Consider the following 23,454-nt stretch of genomic DNA (forward strand, 5'->3'; position numbering starts at 1 on the left):
GCCTCGTGTACTCCACGACTAGTTTTTCTGCTCTCGTGCAACAGAACGTGGCCGCATGAGTCGTGGAGACCGACGTCGTGGAGACCGAGAGCGGCGAGTAGATGGAACTGGGCGTGACGTCGGTGACAGAGGCGGAGGTGGGTCCTAGAATGCACAGTTGGACCGGCTCGTGACGAGTGACGCGACTCGAGGAGGCTGCACGCGATGACAGTAACGTGCCAAGTGACCGGCATAACCGCATGCAAAGCAGATGGGCCAGTTGTCGGGTGTGCGCCATTGGTTCGCCAGGGCAGGTCCCACCCACGTAGCTGGATACGATTGACAGGGCGGCTGCTGGCGGCGGCATCTGGCGGCGGCTTCGGCGTAGCTCAGTGGGGCAGCCGCAGGGATTGCTTGGGGCCTCCTGGCGACAACTTGAGCGTACCTCTGTGGCGTAGGAGCCGGAGGTTATTGGTGGTACTGAGACATGACCTCCGCAATTTTCTGCTCAGTCGCTTGGCGGAGGGGAGGAATAAGGGTCGTCGACGAATGTTGAGCACGCGGCGGGTAGGCAAAGGCCAGGGGAGAGAATTGGCGTGCAATCTCCTTGCGCAAGAATGACTTCACTTCCGCCAGCAACGCGGCTTGGTAAGATGTGACTACCAAGCCACTACCTCTGTGTCGCGTGGTGGAAAGCGACGGGTAATCGAACGGATCCAGCGGGGCTCCTGGTAGCTCTGGCACAGCGTTATGACCTCCGCCACCGTGAAAGGGCTTTAGGGCTTTTGGCGAGATGCATGGTGAAGGCATCGTCGTCAACGCCTTCCATAAGGTTGCGGATCTTGTCAGACTCAGACATGGTGCTGTTGGCTTTCTTACACAAGTCGAGGACGTCTTCGATATAACATGTGAAAGATTCACCGACCTGCTGAGCTAGTTCGCGTAAGCGCTGTTCTGCTTCCAGCTTACGAACTGCAGGGCGGCCAGAAACGTTGATGACGGGGCTCTTGAAATCGGATGAAGTCGAAAAACCAGACGCGTAGTTGTACCACAAGCTTGCCACTCCCTAGAGGAAGGATACCAAGTTGCTCAACTTTCCTGTTTCGTCTAATTTGTTGGGTACGCTCACGCGTTCGTAAATTGTGAACCAGTCCTCGATGTCGGTGCCATCGGCACCAGTGAAGATAGGTGGTTCGCGGATGCGCAGGACACCGGGACATGTGGTCGGTGCGGTTGGAGGCGTTTCCGAGAGGCGTCTTGAGAATGGTAGATGGCAGTGTACGGGATCGAAGCTCCAGGGTCATCAAATGGGAGCACAGCAGTCTCCACCAATTTGTTAAAGTGTTTATTTGACGGTACTCAGCGTCAACGCGCAATGGCGACAGTCAAGGGAAAGCATGGACTCTGAGCGCGAGCGGCGTCCTTTCAGAAGAAGCCAAAGAGGACGACCCGCTAGAAGGGGCTTGAGAGTGCCACCGATAGCTCAGCTCCAAGGTTTCGCTACACTGCCAACACGTGCCTCATTCCAGTGATGCCACTGCGCGCATTACATTCTTTCCTGACCTGCCTTGCGGGATTTGTTTCGTTAATGAACTAAGGTGTGGGGTGCGTTCCTGTTTCACTGCGTCTATTGCAAACACTGGGTAAACTTCATAAATTTATTAAAATAATGAGAGTGAAGTGAAATAGGCTCAGTCATTTAAAATGGTGCCATCCATGAAATACACCGTGAAATACACCGTGCCCTAAATATACCGTGAAAACTCGTGGCGCTGGTCTGCTCCATCGTCGTGTCAACCACAGGAGTATATGAACAGGATCACGTCCGGTTTTTCCAAACTGTGGCGAGAAGTGACCGCGCAGACCATTAAGTCTCAAAATCCGAACAGAGCAAGGCCGACACGACAGCGAGACCTTCAAGCTAGGTTCGTTCACTCAGAAACGCTAGTCCGCGGTGGGGCGTACCCTCGGCTCCTGAACTCGTTAGGAACGCAAGCGTCTCCATCGTTTATGCAGCGCCTGCTCCAATGGAGGCCTTGGTTTATTGGTGCCGCTACAATGACTGAATGGTGAAAAGCCAATTAATGGAAGTGACAGAACAAAAAGTAGCCATGGTTCATCGTCATACAATAACAAGCCCTGTGAACACGACGATAACTGAACAGAAATGGACACCCAAGAATTCGGGAGACCTTTCCCTATCGATGAAATGGGGTAAAGCGAAGCTTGCCGTGGGCTTGCCTTACCTACTGCTTTTCTTTGTTTGTTTGCTTCGTTCTTTCTTCCTTCCTTGGTTTCTTTTCTTTCTCATTTCGCTATGCTCCCTTCCAACGTAAGCGTTCAGTCTTATTATAGGTAGCGGCCGTTCCCGGAAAGCTGTGTTCGGTTAGAATCGGCATGACATCTGTCAGGTTATTTCAGCGTTAGTCATCCTCTAGAACGGCACACCGAAAGGACCATGACGCGATCATACACACGCGGGTTAGGAATTCAATTGCCTCGAAGTAGACATTTTCCTGAAATGTGCAATTACTTATGTGGACTTTTAAGCGTTCTCCAGTAGATATGTTTTAGTACGCAACACGACATTTGACAGTACTCCGCTCGTAGTAATGGTACTTCCTCCCAATTCTATTTTGCGTCGTCCGTAAAACGCACTCGTATGCTTCTGTTAAGTTCAGAATGGGGAAGAATGGTCTGGTGCCCTAGTGGTCAAGGCGCTCACTTTAGGACCGAGGACACCCGGGTTCCCACCCCAACCCCGGAAAGAAAAATTATTCGTGTTTTTTAATTATTTCTTTGGTACGAGCTAGCTGTGTGTGAGGAGGGGTTTGTGAAACTGCAGCTTCACAGGTAAGTCAACAAAAACTTAGGTTGAAACCGTAGGTAACAAAAATTAGCAATGATGCATGCATACGGTCAGTTTTGACTACAACATGATAGATGTATATATACTTGAACTCACTTTCAAGCCGTCGAGGGAATCCTCTGGATCAAAGTTGTACGTCTCTTTCGTGTGCTAAGAGAAGAAAAGAAAGTGCAATGATATTATTTTAAGCATTCTGTCTTTGGCCTTATACAGACGTATTGCGGCGAATTTCACGAAATGTATACAGTATGCCGTGTGCATCTAGCACTAAGAAATAAAAATTACATTTCCTAATACAAAATTATAGCGCAGCTGCTGTACACGTGTTTTCATGTCGCGGGTACCTCGGCAGCGGCTGCGGTAAGCTTCGGCATCGACGACACTGGCCGCAGGATCTTCTAGGTAGGGCGCTTTTCAAGGGGCCCTGCAACACCTTTTTCAGCATGGTCAGAAAACGCTGCTGATCGGGAGTCGAGGCTCCTGAGAAGACGCTAGCCAAACATTACAGCGCAGCACGCGGCCTAGAATTTACAGTTCTCAGTCAACGATAAATTGCTTCCTCATCTTCCTACAAATGACGCAATATACCCAAATTACTGCGCGATTTGCCCAATGCCCATGGCCCTGGGGTCACATGATCATCGTCAGCTACATAGCTACCGTGGCCGCCGGGAGATGCCGCTTGTGCCGGCGCGTGCGCTCGCGATCACGCTGAAAGTAAAGCACGCGTTCGAAGGAAAAATGAAAACAAAGTGGTTAATGTTATCATGTACGCTGACGAAGTGAAGCATCTTCTTGCCCCCTTGAGAACCTTTTCCCTGTGTGACTTTCAGCGACCTCGCTGGTACGAAAGTAGAGACAAAGCGCTTATAGCGTGCGGCAAAGCCCCGTAACTCCGCTCGTGCTTGACAAATTCCAGAAATTTTGTGAGCAGTGAATTCCTGAGGCGATAAGGTCTTTTATTGAAGCAGTTAGACGATTACTTGGAAAAGTGTTACAGGGCTCCTTTAGCCCTTTCGGCCCTGGCGGTGACCCCACTACACATTTCCCCTAGCACCTCGGAAATGAAACCAAAACTGCCCATTCTTTGGGAAATAATCCTTCAATGGTCCCCACTGCGATTGAAGCCGGAATTGTGGCATGTTGGCGGAGCTGGGAGCCACAAAGAAGAAGAAGAAGCTTGACCGAAGTCATGGGTAACGCCGACGCAGGTACGCTGAGGCGGGTAAGCGGCATATTCGGGACGTCGCACAAAAGCTGATCCAAGGGGCATCATACTGCGAAATAGGACGATGGTTCACACTTTGTGTACTCCAGTGAGTAGCAGCGAAAAGAAGCCATTTTTCTCATTTCACAACCGCTGAGCCCTGATGACCAAATTTGACTGCATGTTAATTAACACTTGACCAAATTAATGATGACCAAATTTGACTGCATGCATGTTAACACTTGCCCAACTGGCTCTATTTTTTTGTTATTGGTCTTCTGAGGTCCTAACTATTAGGAAAACACGCAAAGAAAATGTTTCCAAACAAATAAAAAATTTCAGGGCTGAAAGGGTTAAGTGCTGAGCGCTTTAGGGGCGCGGGCTGTCATATGCTCTAGCATGCAGTTGTATGATGTCGCTTGGCACGATGCAGGCAAAACTACCGTATTTACTCGAATCTAAGCCGATGTTTTTTTTACGAAAACAAAAACGATGCGCGAAAGTGGGGGTTGGCGGGTCGGCTCAGATTCGAGTACAGTGATTAAGTTTTTTTTATGGCCTTGCGAATTTCGGGGGTCGGCTTAGAATTAGAGCCGGCCTGGAGGCGAGTATATACGGTATGTGTAGCGTAGCCTTGTATCGTTCATTACAGCGAGGGGGCTGGAAAGGAAAGTGAGGGTGAGGAGTTGGAAAACGAGGAAGGAAGAGGGCAAGTCATAGCATAGCCACGTATGGCGTGACGCAGGCAAAGTCATATATAGCATAACCATGTATGTATGGCATAGTAAGTGCGCTAGGAAAGAATTGGAGGGTGAAGACGAAGGAAAGGATGGGGAACGTGAATGACCGTGTAGAGCACAACCATGTATACCATAGTAATGTATAGAAAATAGAGCAAGGGGGCAAGAATGGGATGTGTAGGTGAGCTTGATAGAAACGAGAAGGGTAGAAGGTAACGCGTAGCATAGCATAGCCAGCATAGCATAGCGTAGCTATGCGTAGTATGTTATAGCAATAGAGTGGGAAAACAAATGAGGGTGAGGAGAGGGAAAAGACAAGGAGGAGGGCAGAGCGTAGCATATCCGTGCATAGTACAATATTGCAAGGGGAGTGAAAAGAAAAGCGAGTGTGAGGAGGAGGGAAAGGAGGAGGAGGAGGTAACGCATACCATAGGTTTGTAAAAAACTGTATAGCAACAGGCGGGAAGTAGACGTGAGGTGGACGATTGATATGGGGGTGAGGAGGAGGAAGGGGGAGGGCAAAGCATACCATAGCTGTCTACAGTGTAGTGTAACAAGGTGGTGGGGAAGAGAAGTACGAGTGAGGAGTGATGTGAGAGTGAGAAGGACAGGAAGGCGGAGGGGTAGAGTTGAACATAGCATAGCCATATATCATACAGTATAGCAAGATGGTGGGAAAGAGATGTGAGGGTGAAGAGGAAGGAAAGGAGTGGGAGGGGGAGAACAGCATAGCCGTGAACACTACAGTAGAGCAAGGGGACGGGAAAGCGAGGCTGACGTGGAGAGGTGTGACAGTGAGTAGGATGTAAAGAAGGTGGGCGAGGGAGAGCGTAGCATATTTATGTGTATATACAGTACAGCAAGGGGTGGAAAAGGTAAATGAGCCTGAGGAGGAAGGAAAGTGAAAGTGAGGAGGAAGGGAAGCAGCAGAGGAGAGGGTGCCAATGCATCACAAATGAAGTTATCCTCTCCCGCCAGGGACGCCGACCAGACTGCACGTTTTCAATGCCAGCGCTTGCTTGCCCGTGAACGCGTGTGTCGCTGAAGGTCAGGTAAATCACTGCTACGCACTTCCTACAGCTTTCAAGTTAAATACAACGGCATACGTTTTTAAATGCGATGCATTTCTTAGCGAACTTTTGCCAGTTTGAGCGTATCTATCTATCTATCTATCTATCTATCTATCTATCTATCTATCTATCTATCTATCTATCTATCTATCTATCTATCTATCTATCTATCTATCTATCTATCTATCTATCTATGACAAACATCAAGGACAAGTCATAACATGAAAATCATGACACGCATGTCATGTACAGCATGATTTACATCCCCGCTCATGGTGCGCTGGCGGCCGTTTCGCTAGCTTTATATACACCAAAATTGGTATCTGGCGACGTGATTGTGTAATGAACATAAATAACACGAGTAAACATGAAAATCATGACACGCATGTCATGTACAGCATGACTTACGTGCCACGCTCATAGTGCGCTGGCGGCCGTTTCGCTAGCTTGATATACACCGAAATTGGTATCTTGCGACGTAATTGTGTAACGAACATAAATAACGCGAGTTAACATGAAAATCATGACACGCATGTCATGTACAGCATGAATTACGTGCCACGCTCATGGTGCGCTGGTGGCCGTTTCGCTAGCTTGATATACACCGAAATTGGTATCTTGCGACGTAATTGTGTAATGAACATAAATAACACGAGTTAACATGAAACTCACGACACGCATGTCATGTACAGCATGACTTAGGTGCCACACTCATGGGGCGCTGGCGGCCGTTTCGCTAGCTTTATATACACCAAAATTGGTATCTGGCGACGTGATTGTGTAATGAACATAAATAACACGAGTAAACATGAAAATCATGACACGCATGTCATGTACAGCATGACTTACGTGCCACGCTCATAGTGCGCTGGCGGCCGTTTCGCTAGCTTGATATACACCGAAATTGGTATCTTGCGACGTAATTGTGTAACGAACATAAATAACGCGAGTTAACATGAAAATCATGACACGCATGTCATGTACAGCATGAATTACGTGCCACGCTCATGGTGCGCTGGTGGCCGTTTCGCTAGCTTGATATACACCGAAATTGGTATCTTGCGACGTAATTGTGTAATGAACATAAATAACACGAGTTAACATGAAACTCACGACACGCATGTCATGTACAGCATGACTTAGGTGCCACACTCATGGGGCGCTGGCGGCCGTTTCGCTAGCTTGATATACCCCGAAATTGGTATCTTGGGACGTGACTGTGTGACGAACATAAATACCACGAGTTTACATGAAAATCCTGACACGCATGTCATGTACAGCATGACTTACGTGCCACGCTCATGGCGCGCTGGCGGCTGTTTCGCTAGCTTGATATACACCAAAACTGGTATCTCGTGACGTGACTGTGTGACGAACATAAATAATACGAGTTAACACGAAAATTATGACACGCATGTCATGTACAGCATGACTTAGGTGCCACGCTCATAGGGCGCTGGCGGCCGTTTCGCTAGCTTAATATACACCGAAATTGGTATCTTCGGACGTGACTGTGTGACGAACGTAAATAACACGAGTTAACATGAAAGTCATGACACGCATGTCATGTACAGCATGACCTACGTACCGCGCTCATGGTGCGCTGGCGGCCGTTCGCAAGCTTGATCTACCCCGAAGTTGGTACTGCGCGACGTTACTGTGTGACGAACATAACATAACATTTTCCTCAATGACATACAGGACGATGTATGCAGCTGATTGCTGGCTGCTTCGCATTACATCGTTCCCACAATGCGTGGGATCTGCCGGCTTTTTATATGAAAAAATTGTAGATACTCACAATTTACGACAGCCTCATTTCTTTAGCAATGTTAGAAATTGCACGTAATTTGAGATATCCCCAATGGAAGTTTAAGGCTGAAATGGAAATTGAGTGCACCCGGCGAGCAGGAAACGCGGTCGCTATATAATGTCAGAACGGAACTTACCGTGTCAAGAAAGTGACGAAGTTTCAGTGGTTGCGCGTCATGCTAGTGTTTTGTAGACGAAAGTATAAATAACAATGAGTATTTTACATTCCAAAACCACGATATGATTATGAGAGATGCCGTAGTGGAGGGTTTCGAAAATTACGACGTCCTGGAGTTTCTGGAATCTAAACACACGCGCCGCCTGGCATTTCCCCTCCATCTAAATGCGGCTGGCACGGACGGGATTGTAGCGCAATGTGGCCAGTCATCTCGCTTTGACCAGCTGATTGCCTTGCCTGATCTGCTTTTTTTTGCGCTGCGCACAATAAAAAAAACAAAGAAAATAAAACGTAACATTCATCTTGTGTTTCTGTGTGGAACATAAAACTCAGGGGCGGCTACTTCGGTTCTTCTTCTTGCAGACAGGAAGAAGAATTTTTTCGTGTGCCTGCTAAATAGTTAAGAGTTAAAGGAACACATCAGCGTTACACATCGCGCGCGACGAATAAGCGGTTCACTTCTGTATTTTAGACGACTTGCCATTTTTCCTTTCCAGATTCTGCTTCAAACCACGGGTGCGCTTCGTCAGACGCTGTCACTTTTGATATCGGCGCTAAAATTCGTTGATGAACGTGTCAACTTCCGTACAACTTTTGTCATTTTTTAATATGGATATACCGTAATTAGTGGCAGCCTACAACTTTCCCGTATAAGCATCATCTGCCACAAATTCGATGATCAGAAGAGTAATTACCGAATTTTTGTTAATTTCTCACTTCAACATCCTTGTAGTGGCTGCAAAGCATTTCGTCCTCGACACTGAGTTGGTGGGCGAAAACGACAGAACCGTGACAGTCATAGCATTTTCAGAGAGAATCCTTATTTTCTAAAAAAAGAAAAATAAACCCTGTGTAGTGCTGGCCCAATTAATTAGGTGACTACTTGCCGCGGTTTGCCACGCGGGGTGCCAGAGGGCATTTTTCTCGTTGGGTTCGAGAAATTAAATATAGACAACAGTAGCGTAGTCGCGCTAGTCAACTTGAAATGTAATCCGTGCATCAGCGGGCTACTTCGTTCCAACTTCGTTTCATTGCCTGATTCATCAGCTCTGCGTCCATTTCCGTTCCGTTTCCCGTTTATTCTCAGCGTTTCAGTTGCCCATATACAGATTTTTTGTTAGGCTCCATGTCTGAAGTAAAATAGATGTTACTTTCGCAGGCGCCGGTCGCATCTGCGCAAGCGTATTTGTGCTTAACAGGGTCAACGACGAAGGCGCGTAGTAATGACAAGGACTTACAGCTAGGACGTCAAGGAACTCACCGGATAAACTGTGACTAGCGCGGCGCCCAGCTTTTTCATGCAGGTAATCAAAAAATCGTTGTAGGGTACGGATGCCTGTAAAAGAATGGAGTGATTTTTACGCCTGCTTTGCCGTAAACGCGCACAAAACACGCAGTTATTTACCGTAGCCTCCCAAGTATGCATACTGCTAAAGGCCTGTCAGCTCGACCTATAACAGAATGATGTGCCCAATTTATTCCGTGTCTCGTTAGGCAGCGCTGTCGCTGCGTTAGGTGCACCTCCTTTTAACCCAACGTTCCTTTTTAGCCCCGTCGTGTTTTTTCCCGATATAATCTAGTTCAAGCCCGTAGCCAGGGGGGAGGGAGCACGGGACTTACCCCCCCCCCCTGAAGTTATTCTTATTAGGGGGGTGTTTTCGCGAAAAAAATAACGAAAATAGATGTTTTTCCCAAATAGTCAAGGCCTCCAGCAAGTGCCCCCCCTCCCCCCTAAAATTTCCTGGCTATGGGCCTGATCTAGTTACCCGCGTATCACATTGTGCGTAGCCTCAGTGTGCAGCCTCGACCAAACCATAATTTAGAATCTGTCCCTGCAGCTGGATAAATCCCCTTACACACCTGCGGTCCCTACTGAGTCATCATTTCACCCCAAAACAAAGTCCCCCCTGCTCATCATCTCACCTCAACCCATCAGCCCATCGAAGCGACACTTTTAACATTGGCTTTAAGATTACGGTCTCGCGCTGCTAGCATGAAGTCGCCATCTCGTGTCGTCGCGACGGTGACCGCATTTATATGTGGGCGAAATGGCAATACACCACTGGACTCATATTTCAGTGCCTGAGGGGGTGAAAGTTCATCCGATGTCTATCGCGAAGGTATGACCACAATATCATGTCGTGGTTTTGCTGCTTAAAAGCCTAAAAGAATATTGTCAGGAATATTTCAATAGGACGTTGTTTGCGATAAATAACACTTTGATATGTCTTCCTAAATTCCCAGCCGAATTGGAAAAGAATTCGCCGTGCTTACGCCATTAACAAAACTAGTTGAGTGATCTCCGGTGCTTCAGCTACGGTATTAACCACTGTGAGCCTATTTTAACGGAAAACAAAGCATGCTGTAAAACACCTCGATTATGCTCTACAAGAGCGGCTGCAGTGTGTCACATGCTAATCGACGACGGATAGGTTTAAAGACAATAGTCTTTCTTGGAATACTTGACCGACAAAATTTTGGTTTGTCTTTCTGTCTGTCTGTCAGTCACACGATTCTGCCAACCCTCCAAAGTTTAAGCAGTTGCTGAACGCCCAGCCATCTTCAACTAGTAGCTGCATTCATACTTGTAAACATTGTCTATCAAAAAGCAAATATTACGCATATCTGAAGTGCAACATTAATACGTAATTATTAGCAGGTGTGTTCCTTTACTAGAAAACGCATAGATACGCAATTCTAAGGACTCCAGTGTTTCTTAGGCTGCCCTGAAAATGCCACGCTATGCACGAAAATGCCGCAAGAAAAGAACCCAAAAGAAAATAAACAGGCTATTTCATTTCTCACGCGTATTGAATGGTTCGGAACGTTTTGAGGTTTCTTGGGGCGCTCATCTAGCAAGAGAATTAGGGTCCCTCTACAGGGTGTTTCACGAAATGCGTCAGGAAATCCCAGAAATGTGGAAAATGCGGTATTGGTTCGATGCCTTCAGGATTACTTCTTCGCTGGCCGCAGACATCTTAAAGGGGCCCTGCAACACTTTTCGAGCATGCTCAAAAAGCGCTGCCGATCGGTAGTCGAGGCTCCCGAGAACACGCGAGCCAAATATTATAGCGATGCGCACGGCCTGGAATTTACAATAAATTCTCAAAGTCAGCTGAAAATCGCTCCCTCTTCTTTCGACAAATGATGTATTAGTCCGCAAAATATGACGCGATTGTCGGCAGTTCCACCATTGGCTGATGTTATAATCACGATAACACCCTCATTATTACTTTCGTTGTTAATTTTGAGTTCAATAAGTAGATAATATGTATGTTTATATTCTGTTATCGCGTTTAAAAACACCGAACAAACATTAATATTAGCACTTCCGGTCTCACCGACAGCTCGTCTGCTCGTAGTTGCGTGGTTCCGTTTTCTTCGCCATGCGCAGTGCCGAAACGTGAATATTTCTGTGCTTTTGACCATCGCCGGTTGCCGTTGAGAGTGGCAAGCCGTTCGAGTGTTGCCTCGTCAGCTGGGAACTGCATCGTCGGCACGTTCTCACGACCGACCGAGGCAGCCGTGCAGCATGTCTCCGATAACAATGCTGGCGTCCAGTAATGGCGGCGCTTCGGGGTCGTCTGCCAGTGCCGTCTTACGAGGCGGTGTATCGGAGTATGGGCCGAAACCGATCTCAGCTGTCATTCGTTCCAAACGAGCGCGCAGGTTTGCTTCCATGGTTGGCAGAGCGATGAAAACACTACGGCGTTCGAGGTGCACACCCAACATTACCAAACCGACGCGCAGTTTTCAAGCACGCGCGATACACATCGGCTCCGCTCGACGAGAACGACGCAAGCCGACCGGAAGTGGCGGCACAGACCACGTGGTTGCGCCCAGACGTCAGAGAGAAAAAATGAAGAAAAAATTTCCGCCGGCGCTCTTGGGCGGAGCCTCGCTCGTCTGCGCTCCCTCCCTCGAGTCGCTGCCTAGCTCTCCGCGCGCTCGCGGCGTTGAGTTGAGGGAGAAAGCTGCGGAACGTGATCTCTATAATTTGGTAACACCACTTAGACTTGACGGATTCGAAAAAGTTTTGCGGCATATGACTCGTGAAGAGTCATACGTCAATAATGAGACTACTCCAATATAACTAAGAAAGGTGTTGCAGGGCCCCTTTAAGATTACCAAGACTCAATTTGGAACAGAAGCTAAAAACGTTGAATTAAATATTTTTTAATTAGTGGAGTTAGGCGGTTATGTCAAATGGGAGAATTGAAGTCCTTGATGCGAAGTAGTCATTGCAGTTTTGAGATTTCCAGAAAGCGGTATCTTGTAATAACTGCTAGGGAATGAAATTCACCAAATTCAGCGGCGAAACCGAAACAGAAACGCGGAAGAGCCCCACGTCGATAATCTTCTCTGACGTTCAGGATAAATTAGCGTTGGTATATCGTCACGCCCGCTTCTTGTTTTATTTTGATGTACTCGCGCTTGATCCGCAAGGGCGGTTAGGAACGCTCGACTCAGACCACGCCGCAGTGTTTGAGAAGCTTCGCCATTCTAGTAGATCATTTTGTTAAGATTGCGCGCAGGACCCGAATAGTCAAGATTATTCCAGAGCTTGCGTGACCACCAGCTGATAAGGCTGGAATGTTCGATGCGTGATGTGTAAAAGACGGCGCGTCCCAGCGTTGATCAGCTTTATCGACGGCTGACGCTCTGTTCGCCGCTATCAGCCTACAGTGTGTATTACTGTAGTTTGCCTTTCCGTTTCCCGGCCAGAAGTGCGGCCAAATGAAGAGTTTAGTCTAACACGCCGACTGCTGCCGTTGTCGACGTCACGACCCCGTGACTATATCAACCATCAACCGACTTCGTTGTCAGGGCGTGCGGCCTGAGCTTGCAATTATAGCTTGCATTGTACACATACTTTATTGGAAGAAGTAAACCTCTGTAATCGTGGTCTTGAACAGTGACGTCATTCATGTCATCTGCTTGTGTCTCCCATCGGCCCTCATCAGCGCCACAGTCATCACCTTGGGCAATAGCGTGTCATCTGCAGTTGTGGTGCAAACGGGCAGAAGAGCGCGACCACAGGAAAACCAGAGGAGACAAGAGGCAACCAGCATTCCACGCGAAGGGCAGTGAGGAGGAGGCAACTACTGCGTCGCCATCGGCTATTTGGCTAAATGTGGCGCCTACAATGTATTCGTGACCAGGGCGCAGGACGCACTCTTCGGCGACAGCCAAGTTGAAGATCGAGGGCGAAGGGGTCGAAATAGATGCGTGCGACATATATGGCACGTCAACGACGTTCTCTTTACATGATATAACAGCGAAGGCAGAATGCAGGAAGTCCCAACCTCGGATAAGTTCATGAACTCAGTTGGTAATGCAATCATTTCGATGTGATGACGTATGCCGTCGATGAAAACACGAGCCGTAGACGGTCCGCCGGGTTGAATCAGTACGTTATTATGTAGGCATGACACATGTCCTACATAAGGTGTTCGGGCTTTACGTAGCCTCGAGCGCAAGTCATAACGCAAAACAGAAGTGACGGCACTGGTGGCAACAAGAGCTTGTACGGGAACACCTTCAAGGCTGACAGCGTATATTGGCTCGGCAGAGAGGAGGATTTTTTCGATGATGGACAGGACGCAGTTTTCCCTCCAAAAACTGCAATCGTTAGTTTTCCGAAGTTTTACGATTGTTGTGGTCTTCTGATCCGGTCTGGCTCGAAGTCAGCATGGCGTCGTGCAGTAGCACTTAAAGCTGGACGAGTTGGTTCAGATTCATTGCTTGAAAATGCGCCGAAAAGACGGTCACATGAGAAAAGCGATAAACACAGGACGACGCGCTACTCACAACTCAAAAGTTTTTATTCAGGCGTGAGGTGGATAAGCCGTCCCTGTATTAGTTTACAAGCAAAAGAGATAGGGTTCCTACAAAGACACGTGCGAGCGATCATGCGATACTTTAGGTAACTGTTTGTTATCGGTCGTCTGACGGGGATTTAGCGGGATTGTGTTACATAAATGCGCGTTCTGATTAAAAAAAACATGGCTGATCCATCTGTCATAGGTATCGGTATAACACTAAAGCGAAACGTGTGTTCACAGACGTAGTAGAGAGGTTGTTGTGTATTCTTTCGCCCCATGGGCGGAGGAATGAATGCTACAGCAACAAATTGTAATGTCACGCGAAGAACGGCAAGCAGTTCGAAACTTGCAACGCCCTGCTCAAGCAAAAAGTACTCATGGAGCGAACATACACAGGATGAGAGTGAACTAACTGTCACATTTTTAACTCATTTCTGCGTGAGCACCGCGCTCCTATCGCAAAAGCGGCCGCTGCAGTGAGCCAAGTGACCTTCGTGCTCTCAACGCGAGACATACAAACCACCGCGATCACGAGATAAGCGCACGCACAAGCGATCACGAGATAAGCGCACGCCCTGTAGACGCGGGCGCGCGTCGCAACGGCAACGACCTGTCAAGCGCGCTCTTCTATCTCTTCGAGCCATCTCGCTAGTGGTAACAAAAACGCGCTGTAACACAGATCTCTGGGTACAGCCACCGGGAAATTGTGTGTATATATAGCTCGCCGTTAGCATTGCGAAGAACGTGCCGTCCGTGGCCGAATCGTTTCGCGCTGCGGAGCGAGGGGTCGTAAGTTAGATTCCCCGTGAAGGAACTTTTTCTTCTGGTTTTTTTCTTTGCCCACTGTTAGTGTTTATATTTTGCAACGTCATATCTGTGACGGAAATACGTCAGTGGAGCCGTGGTGGACCCCGGCATAAAACACCTTCGTGTTAAAAAAATATGTTGTTAGTAGCGCGTCGTCCTGTGGTTTATCGCCTTTATCGTGTGACTGTGTTTTCCGCGCATTTTCAAGCAATGCATAGCCTCGTAGTTGATCCTGCTGGCGGCGACTGTAGTAACGAGATATGTGGTCACGTATACCGCAGAAGAACACATGGGACAGGATGAAAGCCACTGAGGATACGAAGGCGCAACAGGTGCTCTGGCGCCCACAGAAGCCAAATAGGCACAGGCAAGATTAGTAGGCCCAGTTGTGACGACAGCAGGCGGTATTGCAGCAATATCAGCGTACGTGGGCATCAAACGTGCTGTTGGAGCAACCGATGCTTACGAGAACGGATAACTGGGCTAGTTTGTGGGAGCTCATGTTAAGGCAGGTAGCGCAAAGAGACACGGACACAAGCGAAGAATAAGTGCACAGGACAAGCGTGGATTGGCGCTTGTCCTGTGCACTTATTCTTCGCTTGTGTCCGTGTCTCTTTGCGCTACCTGCCTTAACAACCGATGCTGTCGGTGTCGTAATGGCTGCTATATCAGTGTATGGAGTGCATGCAGCAGTGGATCGCCTTTGTACCTGCTCTTGAAGTTCCTTGCGGATGATGGTGCGGATAAGGGCTCGGAAATCAGAGTGAGCATAAGGCGAAGACCGCTGTCTTGTTAAAGACGAAGGGCGTGCAGCTCGTCCAGGCGCTGGCTTGCAGAAGTAATGTCTTCAACTGTGGTAGGATAATTAACAGCCATGGCGTTGAATGCGATCGTGGGCAGCCGATCGCATTCATGTTGTAGCATCGATGTTGTAGCGTTAGGGCTAGCGTTTACGTCCGATGGATGCATAGCTGTAGGGATTACCGGGCGGAAGCGGTGACCGGATCGTAGCTCCAGGTAGGACACGAACAGAGGAGGACGTCTGGATCTTGACGCGCCTCCACCACTCCAGCAGAACTATTTATTCCGCAGTGGCTGCGTGGGCTGGAAACACGAAGAACAAGAACAGGGATGGTGATGGCTATGTACAAGTGAGAACGATCAAGTGCGTTCATTGTGCTTATACTATATACATTTTAAGAATGAGAGATGACATGTGTTTTTGTGTGTTTAGCAGGGCAACCTGTCCCTCCAAAGTGGCTCACCCTTTCGCTCATATTTCTGCAAGGCTTGTATTTCGTACTGCTGCGTCATGCTTACATTCGTGAAGTCGTCCACGAGGGCATAGCAGATGCGCCACCCAGCACAAAGTCTCTCGATCTCCTGGGTAAGGGGAAAAAAAGCACAGTTTTGTTTTATTTGCTAATTCAGATAAAAGAATCTCTGTATGTCTCTTTGGATTGATTCGAACGCAACCTTTAGGCTGATTACGTTAACCAGACAAGAACCGCTTCCTGCCAGGTTTTTCCCCTGAGATTTTTGCAGCACACCTGTGGGCATTGTGGTCCCCTTGCGCCCTCCTGAAGCAAAATAATATATTGACGAAGCGCTTGAGTAATTATCAATATGAAAAAGAGTCCATTCATTCCAAACCTAATCCGTCGCTTTGTGAAAGGTGGGACGATCACGGAGGCAGTGCGAAATCAGGTGTGCTTCAGAAATCTTGCTGTGCCTTCGATCCTAGAGGCCGTGCAAAACCACGTTAGGTGCAGAAATTTTTTGGGGGAGGGGATAAATAATCGAACTGAGAAGAAAAACAAGAACATGACTTTCGCCTTCGAGTGGTCTTAGGCGAATGCATAAGGGATCCTGTGACTTCTTTTATTGCTGCTGTGAACCATTTTCACAAGTAGACAGCCTTATCAAAGTACACTGACGAGTACGCTCAGTCTATTGATTTCAGAAGCCTTTGTTATACAGAAGGGCGATAATGTGTACTTAAGGGGTCTTTTGGATTGCCACTTTCAAATGAGATGCTACTTTCCCCGGACTACTAAAAAGATTGGCGAAGCTTGCACTAAGCCGCGCAAGCCTTGAATCAGAGAAACTGGACGATTTTGAAGACTAATTTGGTTGTTTCTAGCTGGTTTCTAGGCCTTAGCTAGGTGACGAGGGTTGTTTCTACGATCCTTCTAGGATTGAGATAGGTGATGCTACGTTGTGTCTGCGTTGATTCTCAGCTCAGACAGGTTTGAGTTCAACCAAACACAGTAACATACACGGCACGGATGTCCAAACTCCACAGACAGAAACTCGCGCTGAAACGTAACGTTTGCACCTTACATACAGTCACAGACTACGACTCGGATGTCCACCTAGAGGCAAACTCGCGCTGAAACCAAGCGTTCATAGCTCTCATAAAACTGCGGGTACGCCGTCGTTGGCGTAGGCTTTCCATCGCTTCGAATCTTCTTGCCGCCGCCGTCGCCTTCCCGTTCCCTAGTGTAGGGCGAACTGTTGCCTTCTTCCTTGTTAGTGGACTGGTGATCAGTAGTGGGATTTGCCCCGTTTTTGCGGCTCATACCCGTTTATTACGATAATAGTCTCTCGCAGCCGCCGTTACTGTTGCCTTCTTCCTTTTAGTGAACCAGTGGTGAGCAGTAGAATTTGGCACATACCCGTTTATGATGATGACAGTTTCTCGCAGCCGTCGTTGCCTTTCCCGCTCCTTGGTGTTATTTTTCTAGCAAGTCGCCGCGTGTTGATGTCGGACACCCCCCCCCCCCCGAAAGGATACCTGCCGGTATTTTTCCTACCGCAAGTTTTCCAGAAAGCGAGAAGGGTGAAGGCTATTAAAGCGAAAGCCTTTATTGTGTCATACTCGCGGCGTCCGTCGGTCCGCTTCCTGGAACAGTGCCAGCTGTGACCTCTCCCCCTCACACTCTCTCAGCAATCACGTGATGGCACAGCAGCGCGCACGACAATGCTCCTTCGTCAGACGTCTCGTTGCAGCACTCGAGTGGGTCGGATGGCTCCCAAGCGGCCCACGGATGATTCCACGGCAAGCGGTTTGGAGAAGCGCCCCAAAAATGTGGATTCGCCCGACACCACGGCATGGTCACTCGAATGGCCACTGGGTTGCTCTGTACACGATTTCGAATTCACAAAGTGTCCTTCAATTTTTCCAATAAACTACGCCGCAGTCTTGTAGCATTACCGGCTGGAAAGAAGATAATATCCCTTTAAGCATTCTGAATTAGGCAAGGTAGAGGCCAGCGCCCTCCGCAGAGTACAAAGGAAGACATATGTCCACAGAATCATTATGCATAGAATGAACACCACGAAACGGAGGGGTCCACGACACAGGAGAGAAATAAAATGTTCTCACGATTCCGCCGCTCAGAAGCAATCGTACACCTAAAGAAGAATCATTTGCAAGATTTCTGGTATCTCAGTTGTAATTCTGTCAATAAACTTCTTAGCGTCGTCGAAAGTTATTGAAATCGACTACAGCTGTATACTGCACGAAGTCATCGCCTGAAGGTACTCGTACAATGGCTTATCACATAGGAAATCAAACTGCTTTAAACATACCGTTCATCGCCTAGCCTTATCATGATGCAGGTACAAATGAAATACCTCTTCAGGAAATTCAGTAATAATTGATATGTACTACGCGGGGAGGCAGATATAAAAAAATACCTTGCGGCTTCACACATGCGCACGCGGGGCTCTTCAGTGGCGTGTGTTTCTTCAGTGGCGCTTGTCGACGCGTACCGCACCAGGCTCGTTTTTGTCAGAAGTTAGTTGCACTATGGTTAGAATATTATTCAGACTGTGCAAGGTCCTTGCTACGTGAAACGAACTTGCGTTGATTGAACTCACTGGAAGATAATATACTGACCTACGTTATCCTCTGGTAGTCACACCAAGTGTACATTAAATTGAAGTAGCACAAGATGTTTATAATTATCAATCCGCGTCTTTCATTTTCCTGTGCTGCACTCCGCCGTTTTGGTAGCATCTTGGTAGGGGTTGGGACAAGCAATATTGCCAGAAACATAGCCACCTTGACGAAAAGACGCTTTTCGCGACTGCTCCGCTAGCGGAAGGGCGCATGCGCTGTGGCATCGTGAAAAAGGCGGATTCTAGGCAAATATGCTAGTTGCCTTTCGCAAGCTGCCTTTTGTTGGGATAATTACGTTTGAGAAAAATGAAGTGCGATATTTATCCCGCCTTTATATTTTGTGGGGTTCGTGGCCGTCCGCCCCACGGAACGCCGTCAGAGACTGCTGGGGAACTATAATCGCCTTTATTAGTTAAAACAAACTTGAACTGTTAGGCAAAATGACAGCACAACTTCCGGCCCCTAACCTTGGCCCCTGCGGTGCACAGGCCGCGTGCACAAACACTCCCCGCCATATTCTGTCGGCCACCCCCACATGGCTGTCCACGGTCCCTTCTTACAACTTGCTGCTGACGCTTGGAACATGCGCACTGCCGCCGGAGCAGGCCTCCTGTCGCAGCCATCTCTCTCCGAAGAAGACGCCACCTCACCGCCTTCGTATATGGCGCCCGTGGTATTTGTGGCTGCCAACGCGGTAGCTTCCATCGTCGCCTGGGGTTTAGGCAGGCCGCCACCACGCTCGTGCTCTGCGTGCTCGACCGAGGGGTGCGTCGCCTGAGCTGCGTCGTCCAGCCCGCTCGTCCGCAGGCTGCGCACGGACGCCTCGTGCGCGGTCGCCATTACCGTCCCCTTCATGACCTTGTCGGCTTTGCAGGGAGCACTTCTCGAAGACGTCAGAGCCTTCTCGGCGTTGTCTTCCGAGGCGGCTTCCTCCTTGGCCTTTGCCGTCGTTGCAGCTGCTGCAACCGTCTCCGCGGCTTGAGTCTTCGCGCCTTTCGCAGCGCTTGTCGCACTCTTGCAGCTCTTGTCATCCACTGCAGCCATAGCCGGAGCCTCGTTCAATGTTGGCTCTCCAACTGGAATCTTCTGCTCAGTATCACCGTAGTCGCCGGTCTTTTGACATCCCCCTTCTGGTCCGGCTTCATGGGTGCTCACGGTCGCCTCACCGCACTCGGCGTCCTCCTCTTCTGCTCCGTCGAAAGTCTCGATCTCGGGCTCTCTGTCTGCTTGCGCCAGTGTGTCCAGCTGTCCAACCTGAGGCATCAGCCATTGCCCACTGCCGGCAGTCGGGATCGCCACGCCCCTCGCTTCCAGGTAGGCTGCTGACTCCACGTGTCCCCTCGCCGCGCAGGATTTTGCGGAGGTGACGTCGAGGCGCTTCATAGTTTTGTGGGATGCCGTGTCGATGGAAGGACGCATCCCAACATAAAACATAACGACTGTTTATTAGCATAGTAGCAGCAGCGGTGCGAGCATAGCGACGCTGCGCTCAGGGTCTCATCATTCCTAGCGAGTCTAGTGAGCGGAAGTCATCATTTCTAGCGAAGGAATGATGACTTCGGAGCTTGGCAGCTTGGTTTTAAAGCCACCGTCGATGACGTAAGCCTGCGGTGACGCTGCGGTGGCGCTGTCCCTTATCGGAAACGTGGTGTAGCATGCAGCCGAGTCACGCTGGGCTAGCGAGTGACGAGGCGGAGGCTGCGCCAGTTTGTGCGCAGTGTGTCTCCACAGTTTCCAGCAATTTCTTCAGTGCGGCCTCCATGCTTGCTGGCAGCGGACGACAATACCCGTTGGGCGCCAGATGTGGGGTTCGCGGCCATCCGCCCCAAGGAACGCCGTCAGACTTCTCCGGAACTATAACTGCATTTATTAGTTAAAACAAACTTGAACTGTTAGGCAAAGCGACAACACAACTTCCGGCCCCTAATCTTGGCCCCTGCGGGGCGCACGCCGTGTGCACGAACACTCCCCCGCGACAATTTGGCGGCCGCTCCCGCATGGCTGTTCACGGTCCCTTCATATAGTTTGCTGCTGACGCTCGGAATATGCGCACTGCCGCCGGAGCATGACTCGTGTCGCAGCCATTGGGTGCGAGGGGGTTTATCGCGGTGATTGCCACAATTTGTTTCCTCAAGCATACTGGTTCATATAAGCATAAGTTGTTTTATTGGTTCAGCAGCACTGTCCCAAGAGCTTTTAAATGCGAAGCATTTGTTAGCGAACCTCAGGAAATTTGGGCGTCTATATCTACGAATCTATTTATCGTCTAGCCGCCTAGGTCTGGGCGCTGTCCTGGTCGTCTCCATAGGTTGCAATGCACCAAAAGTTTCATAGCATAGGATGAGTGTATGACGAACTAGATTCACCGGTGATGACATGACTAACGCGAAATACCTGACGCGTACATCAAGAAACCCTTTCCCTCAGTCACATGCGGCAGATACCCGCATACCACAGTTCATGTTATGCGGGTATGTGCCACAGGTGATAACACAGTCTGAATCAACGCAGTAACCGCGAACATACACATTGACAAGGTAGAAAAGTGATAATAACAGTAATTGTTGGGGTTTTACGTATACGATTAAGCGCATTACCAACCACCGACGTGGACTTCTCGAAAAAGATACTCTCCGATTGGTGCAAGCCCTCATCATAAGCAGATTGACCTACCACCTCCCCTACCACAACCTTACTCAAACCGAGACAAGCCGGATGGACGCCCTTCTCCGCACGGCACTAAAGGCTGCTCTGCCCAATCACGCGTCCACGCAGCTCCTTCTACCACTTGGGGTTCACAACACCATACGTGAACTATTTGGAACACATTTTAACAGCCAAATTGAACGTCTGCAGCGGACAAGACAGGGTTGTCTCATTCTCTCTCGGTTGGGATACTGCGTGCCAAACAAACCGCATCAAGAGCGCAAACATATTTCACTTGATATCAGGAGGAAAATTCAAGTAGCACCCATACACCGCATTATGCACCGTGATCGACATAAAGGCCGGAGACGAGCAAGCGTAAAAGCTCTAATGCGAGTCGTAGGTGACGGCACATCTAACGCACCAGTCCTTTACACTGATGTGGCCCGATATCCACAAAAACGGGCCTTGTGTCTGGTCGTAGTGGACAACACCGATTCTGTAACGGTATCGGCTACACTTAAAACCCTGGACAGCGGCACGGCAGAGGAGGTTGCTATCGCCCTGGCTATTATACACGCTTCACAGTTACGAGCACCGGACGAACCAATTACCGTGGTTACCGATTCACAAACTGCCTGTCGGAACATAGCGAAAGGAATGGTCACACCCTACACACACCGTATCCTGACATCAATACACCCCACTTTGTTACACAGGGTGCGTATCGTCTGGACACCTGGACACGCCTCTCTCCATGGCAATGAACGCGCAAATGCGGTAACTCGAGAGCTCACAAACCGGGCGCCATGGGAAGTGCTGTCCACCCCTGACAATGCTCCAACAGCACCACTCAACTACACTGAAACGCTACAACACTACCGACAAAGCCGCATGTACTTCCCACCACCACACAAAACACTCAACCGAGAAGACACTGTTGCCTGGCGGCAGTTTCAGACAAATTCATTCCCCTGCCTTTACATCATTCATCTCTTCCACCCCACCCAATATCCCTCATACTGTCCCTATTGTGGAGCGAAGACCACGGTGTATCGCTGCACCTGGGAATGTCCACAACCATCGGGCTGCGGCCCTATTCCTTCACCCTCACAATCCTCTTGGGAGACTGCGCTGACCAGCCCAGAGCCGCAGGAGCAGCGTCGGCTGATCCAGCGGGCACGTTGTGTGGCGCGAGCCAATGGGGCCCTGAACTAAGGGCTCCAACCAACGAGGATAATTTTTGAGGCCTTCACAAATAATAGTTTTCTCTCTCTCTCTTTACGTCCCAAAGCCACGATATGATTATGAGAGACGCCATCGTGAAGGGTTCCGGAAATTTTAACCATCTGGTATTCCTTAACCTTCACTGACATCGCACAGTACACGGGCCTCTAGCATTTCGCCCTCCATCAAAATGCGACCGCCGTGGTCCGGATTGAACCCGCGACCTTCGAGTCAGCAGTCGAGCACCGTAACCACTACCACAGCGGCCGACGCAAGGAAAGTTAGGGAGCTGAAGACAGAGCACCCCTGGAAGACGCTGGTCTACCATCCATTCGTCCACGTGGTCCGCAACGTCGACCACGCGGATTATGCAAAAACTGAGGTCCATGCTTCCTACAATCCTCTGCCGAGAGGTCCCTCAAAAATACCAGTGACTTTAGCATTGGTTTATCAAAACCCAACAACGCCTGGTTCTTAGACGGCATGAAAGACGGCTTAGATGTGGACACGGCAACACAAGACCTCTGTTGCACGTCCAGGACAGAAGGCATCATAGATCATTTATTCGTGAAAGCCATCCGCTATTTCCACCAGCTATACTATGCCTCGCACATCACTAAATTAGACCGTTTTTGGCCGCGATCACGCGCGGACCCGATAACAAGTCCCGTCCAGCTGCTGGTGCTCACTGATCACGGTGATGATGACCTTATTGAAGAACTGCCAAGCCCCTTCCACATGTGCACACGGGTTCGTGAAACGTACGTGCATAATGAATAAGTATAAGCATAACAGCTGTAACGCAACTCTAACAGCTGCAACTGTGACTTTAACGTACGTGCAGTGCACGTGTGCGTGCCACTCGGCTGTGTATATATCTAGGGAAACTTTTCTGAATGAAGCTCAGTTGCGAGTAGCGCCTCTACTGTGCATCCGTGTTCTTTCATTGTCCTATTCGAATTCGCGCTATCCAGTATTAAAGGATATAAGCGCTACATATCAGCTTGCTGCGTTTCCTATTGGTAACACCTGTGTTGCTGTTGGCACCGTTAAGCAGCTGTAAACAACTTGTAATACAATACATATACGACTCTTCAGATTATGTGCATGCGTATACCATTTGCAGATTTCTCTAGCGTCATTCCGTAACGTTCGCTCAATGTGAAAAATTGCGACACAAAAACCTT

General features: G+C 49.0%; 1 protein-coding gene across 1 annotated transcript in view; it reads right to left on the reverse strand.

Moving 5' to 3' along the window:
* LOC119390745 (uncharacterized) overlaps nt 1-23,454 on the reverse strand; it is an 87,598-nt gene that overhangs the window by 17,008 nt on the left and 47,136 nt on the right. Inside the window, exons 4-6 of the mRNA XM_037658436.1 lie at nt 15,808-15,870; nt 9,117-9,191; nt 2,945-2,998 (exon numbers count right to left, since the gene is read on the reverse strand). Of these exons, the coding sequence (XP_037514364.1) occupies nt 2,945-2,998; nt 9,117-9,191; nt 15,808-15,870 (192 nt within the window). The remainder of the gene's footprint in view (nt 1-2,944; nt 2,999-9,116; nt 9,192-15,807; nt 15,871-23,454) is intronic.

Source organism: Rhipicephalus sanguineus, chromosome 4 (genome assembly GCF_013339695.2).
Source record: "Rhipicephalus sanguineus isolate Rsan-2018 chromosome 4, BIME_Rsan_1.4, whole genome shotgun sequence".
NCBI classification, from domain to species: domain Eukaryota; kingdom Metazoa; phylum Arthropoda; class Arachnida; order Ixodida; family Ixodidae; genus Rhipicephalus; species Rhipicephalus sanguineus.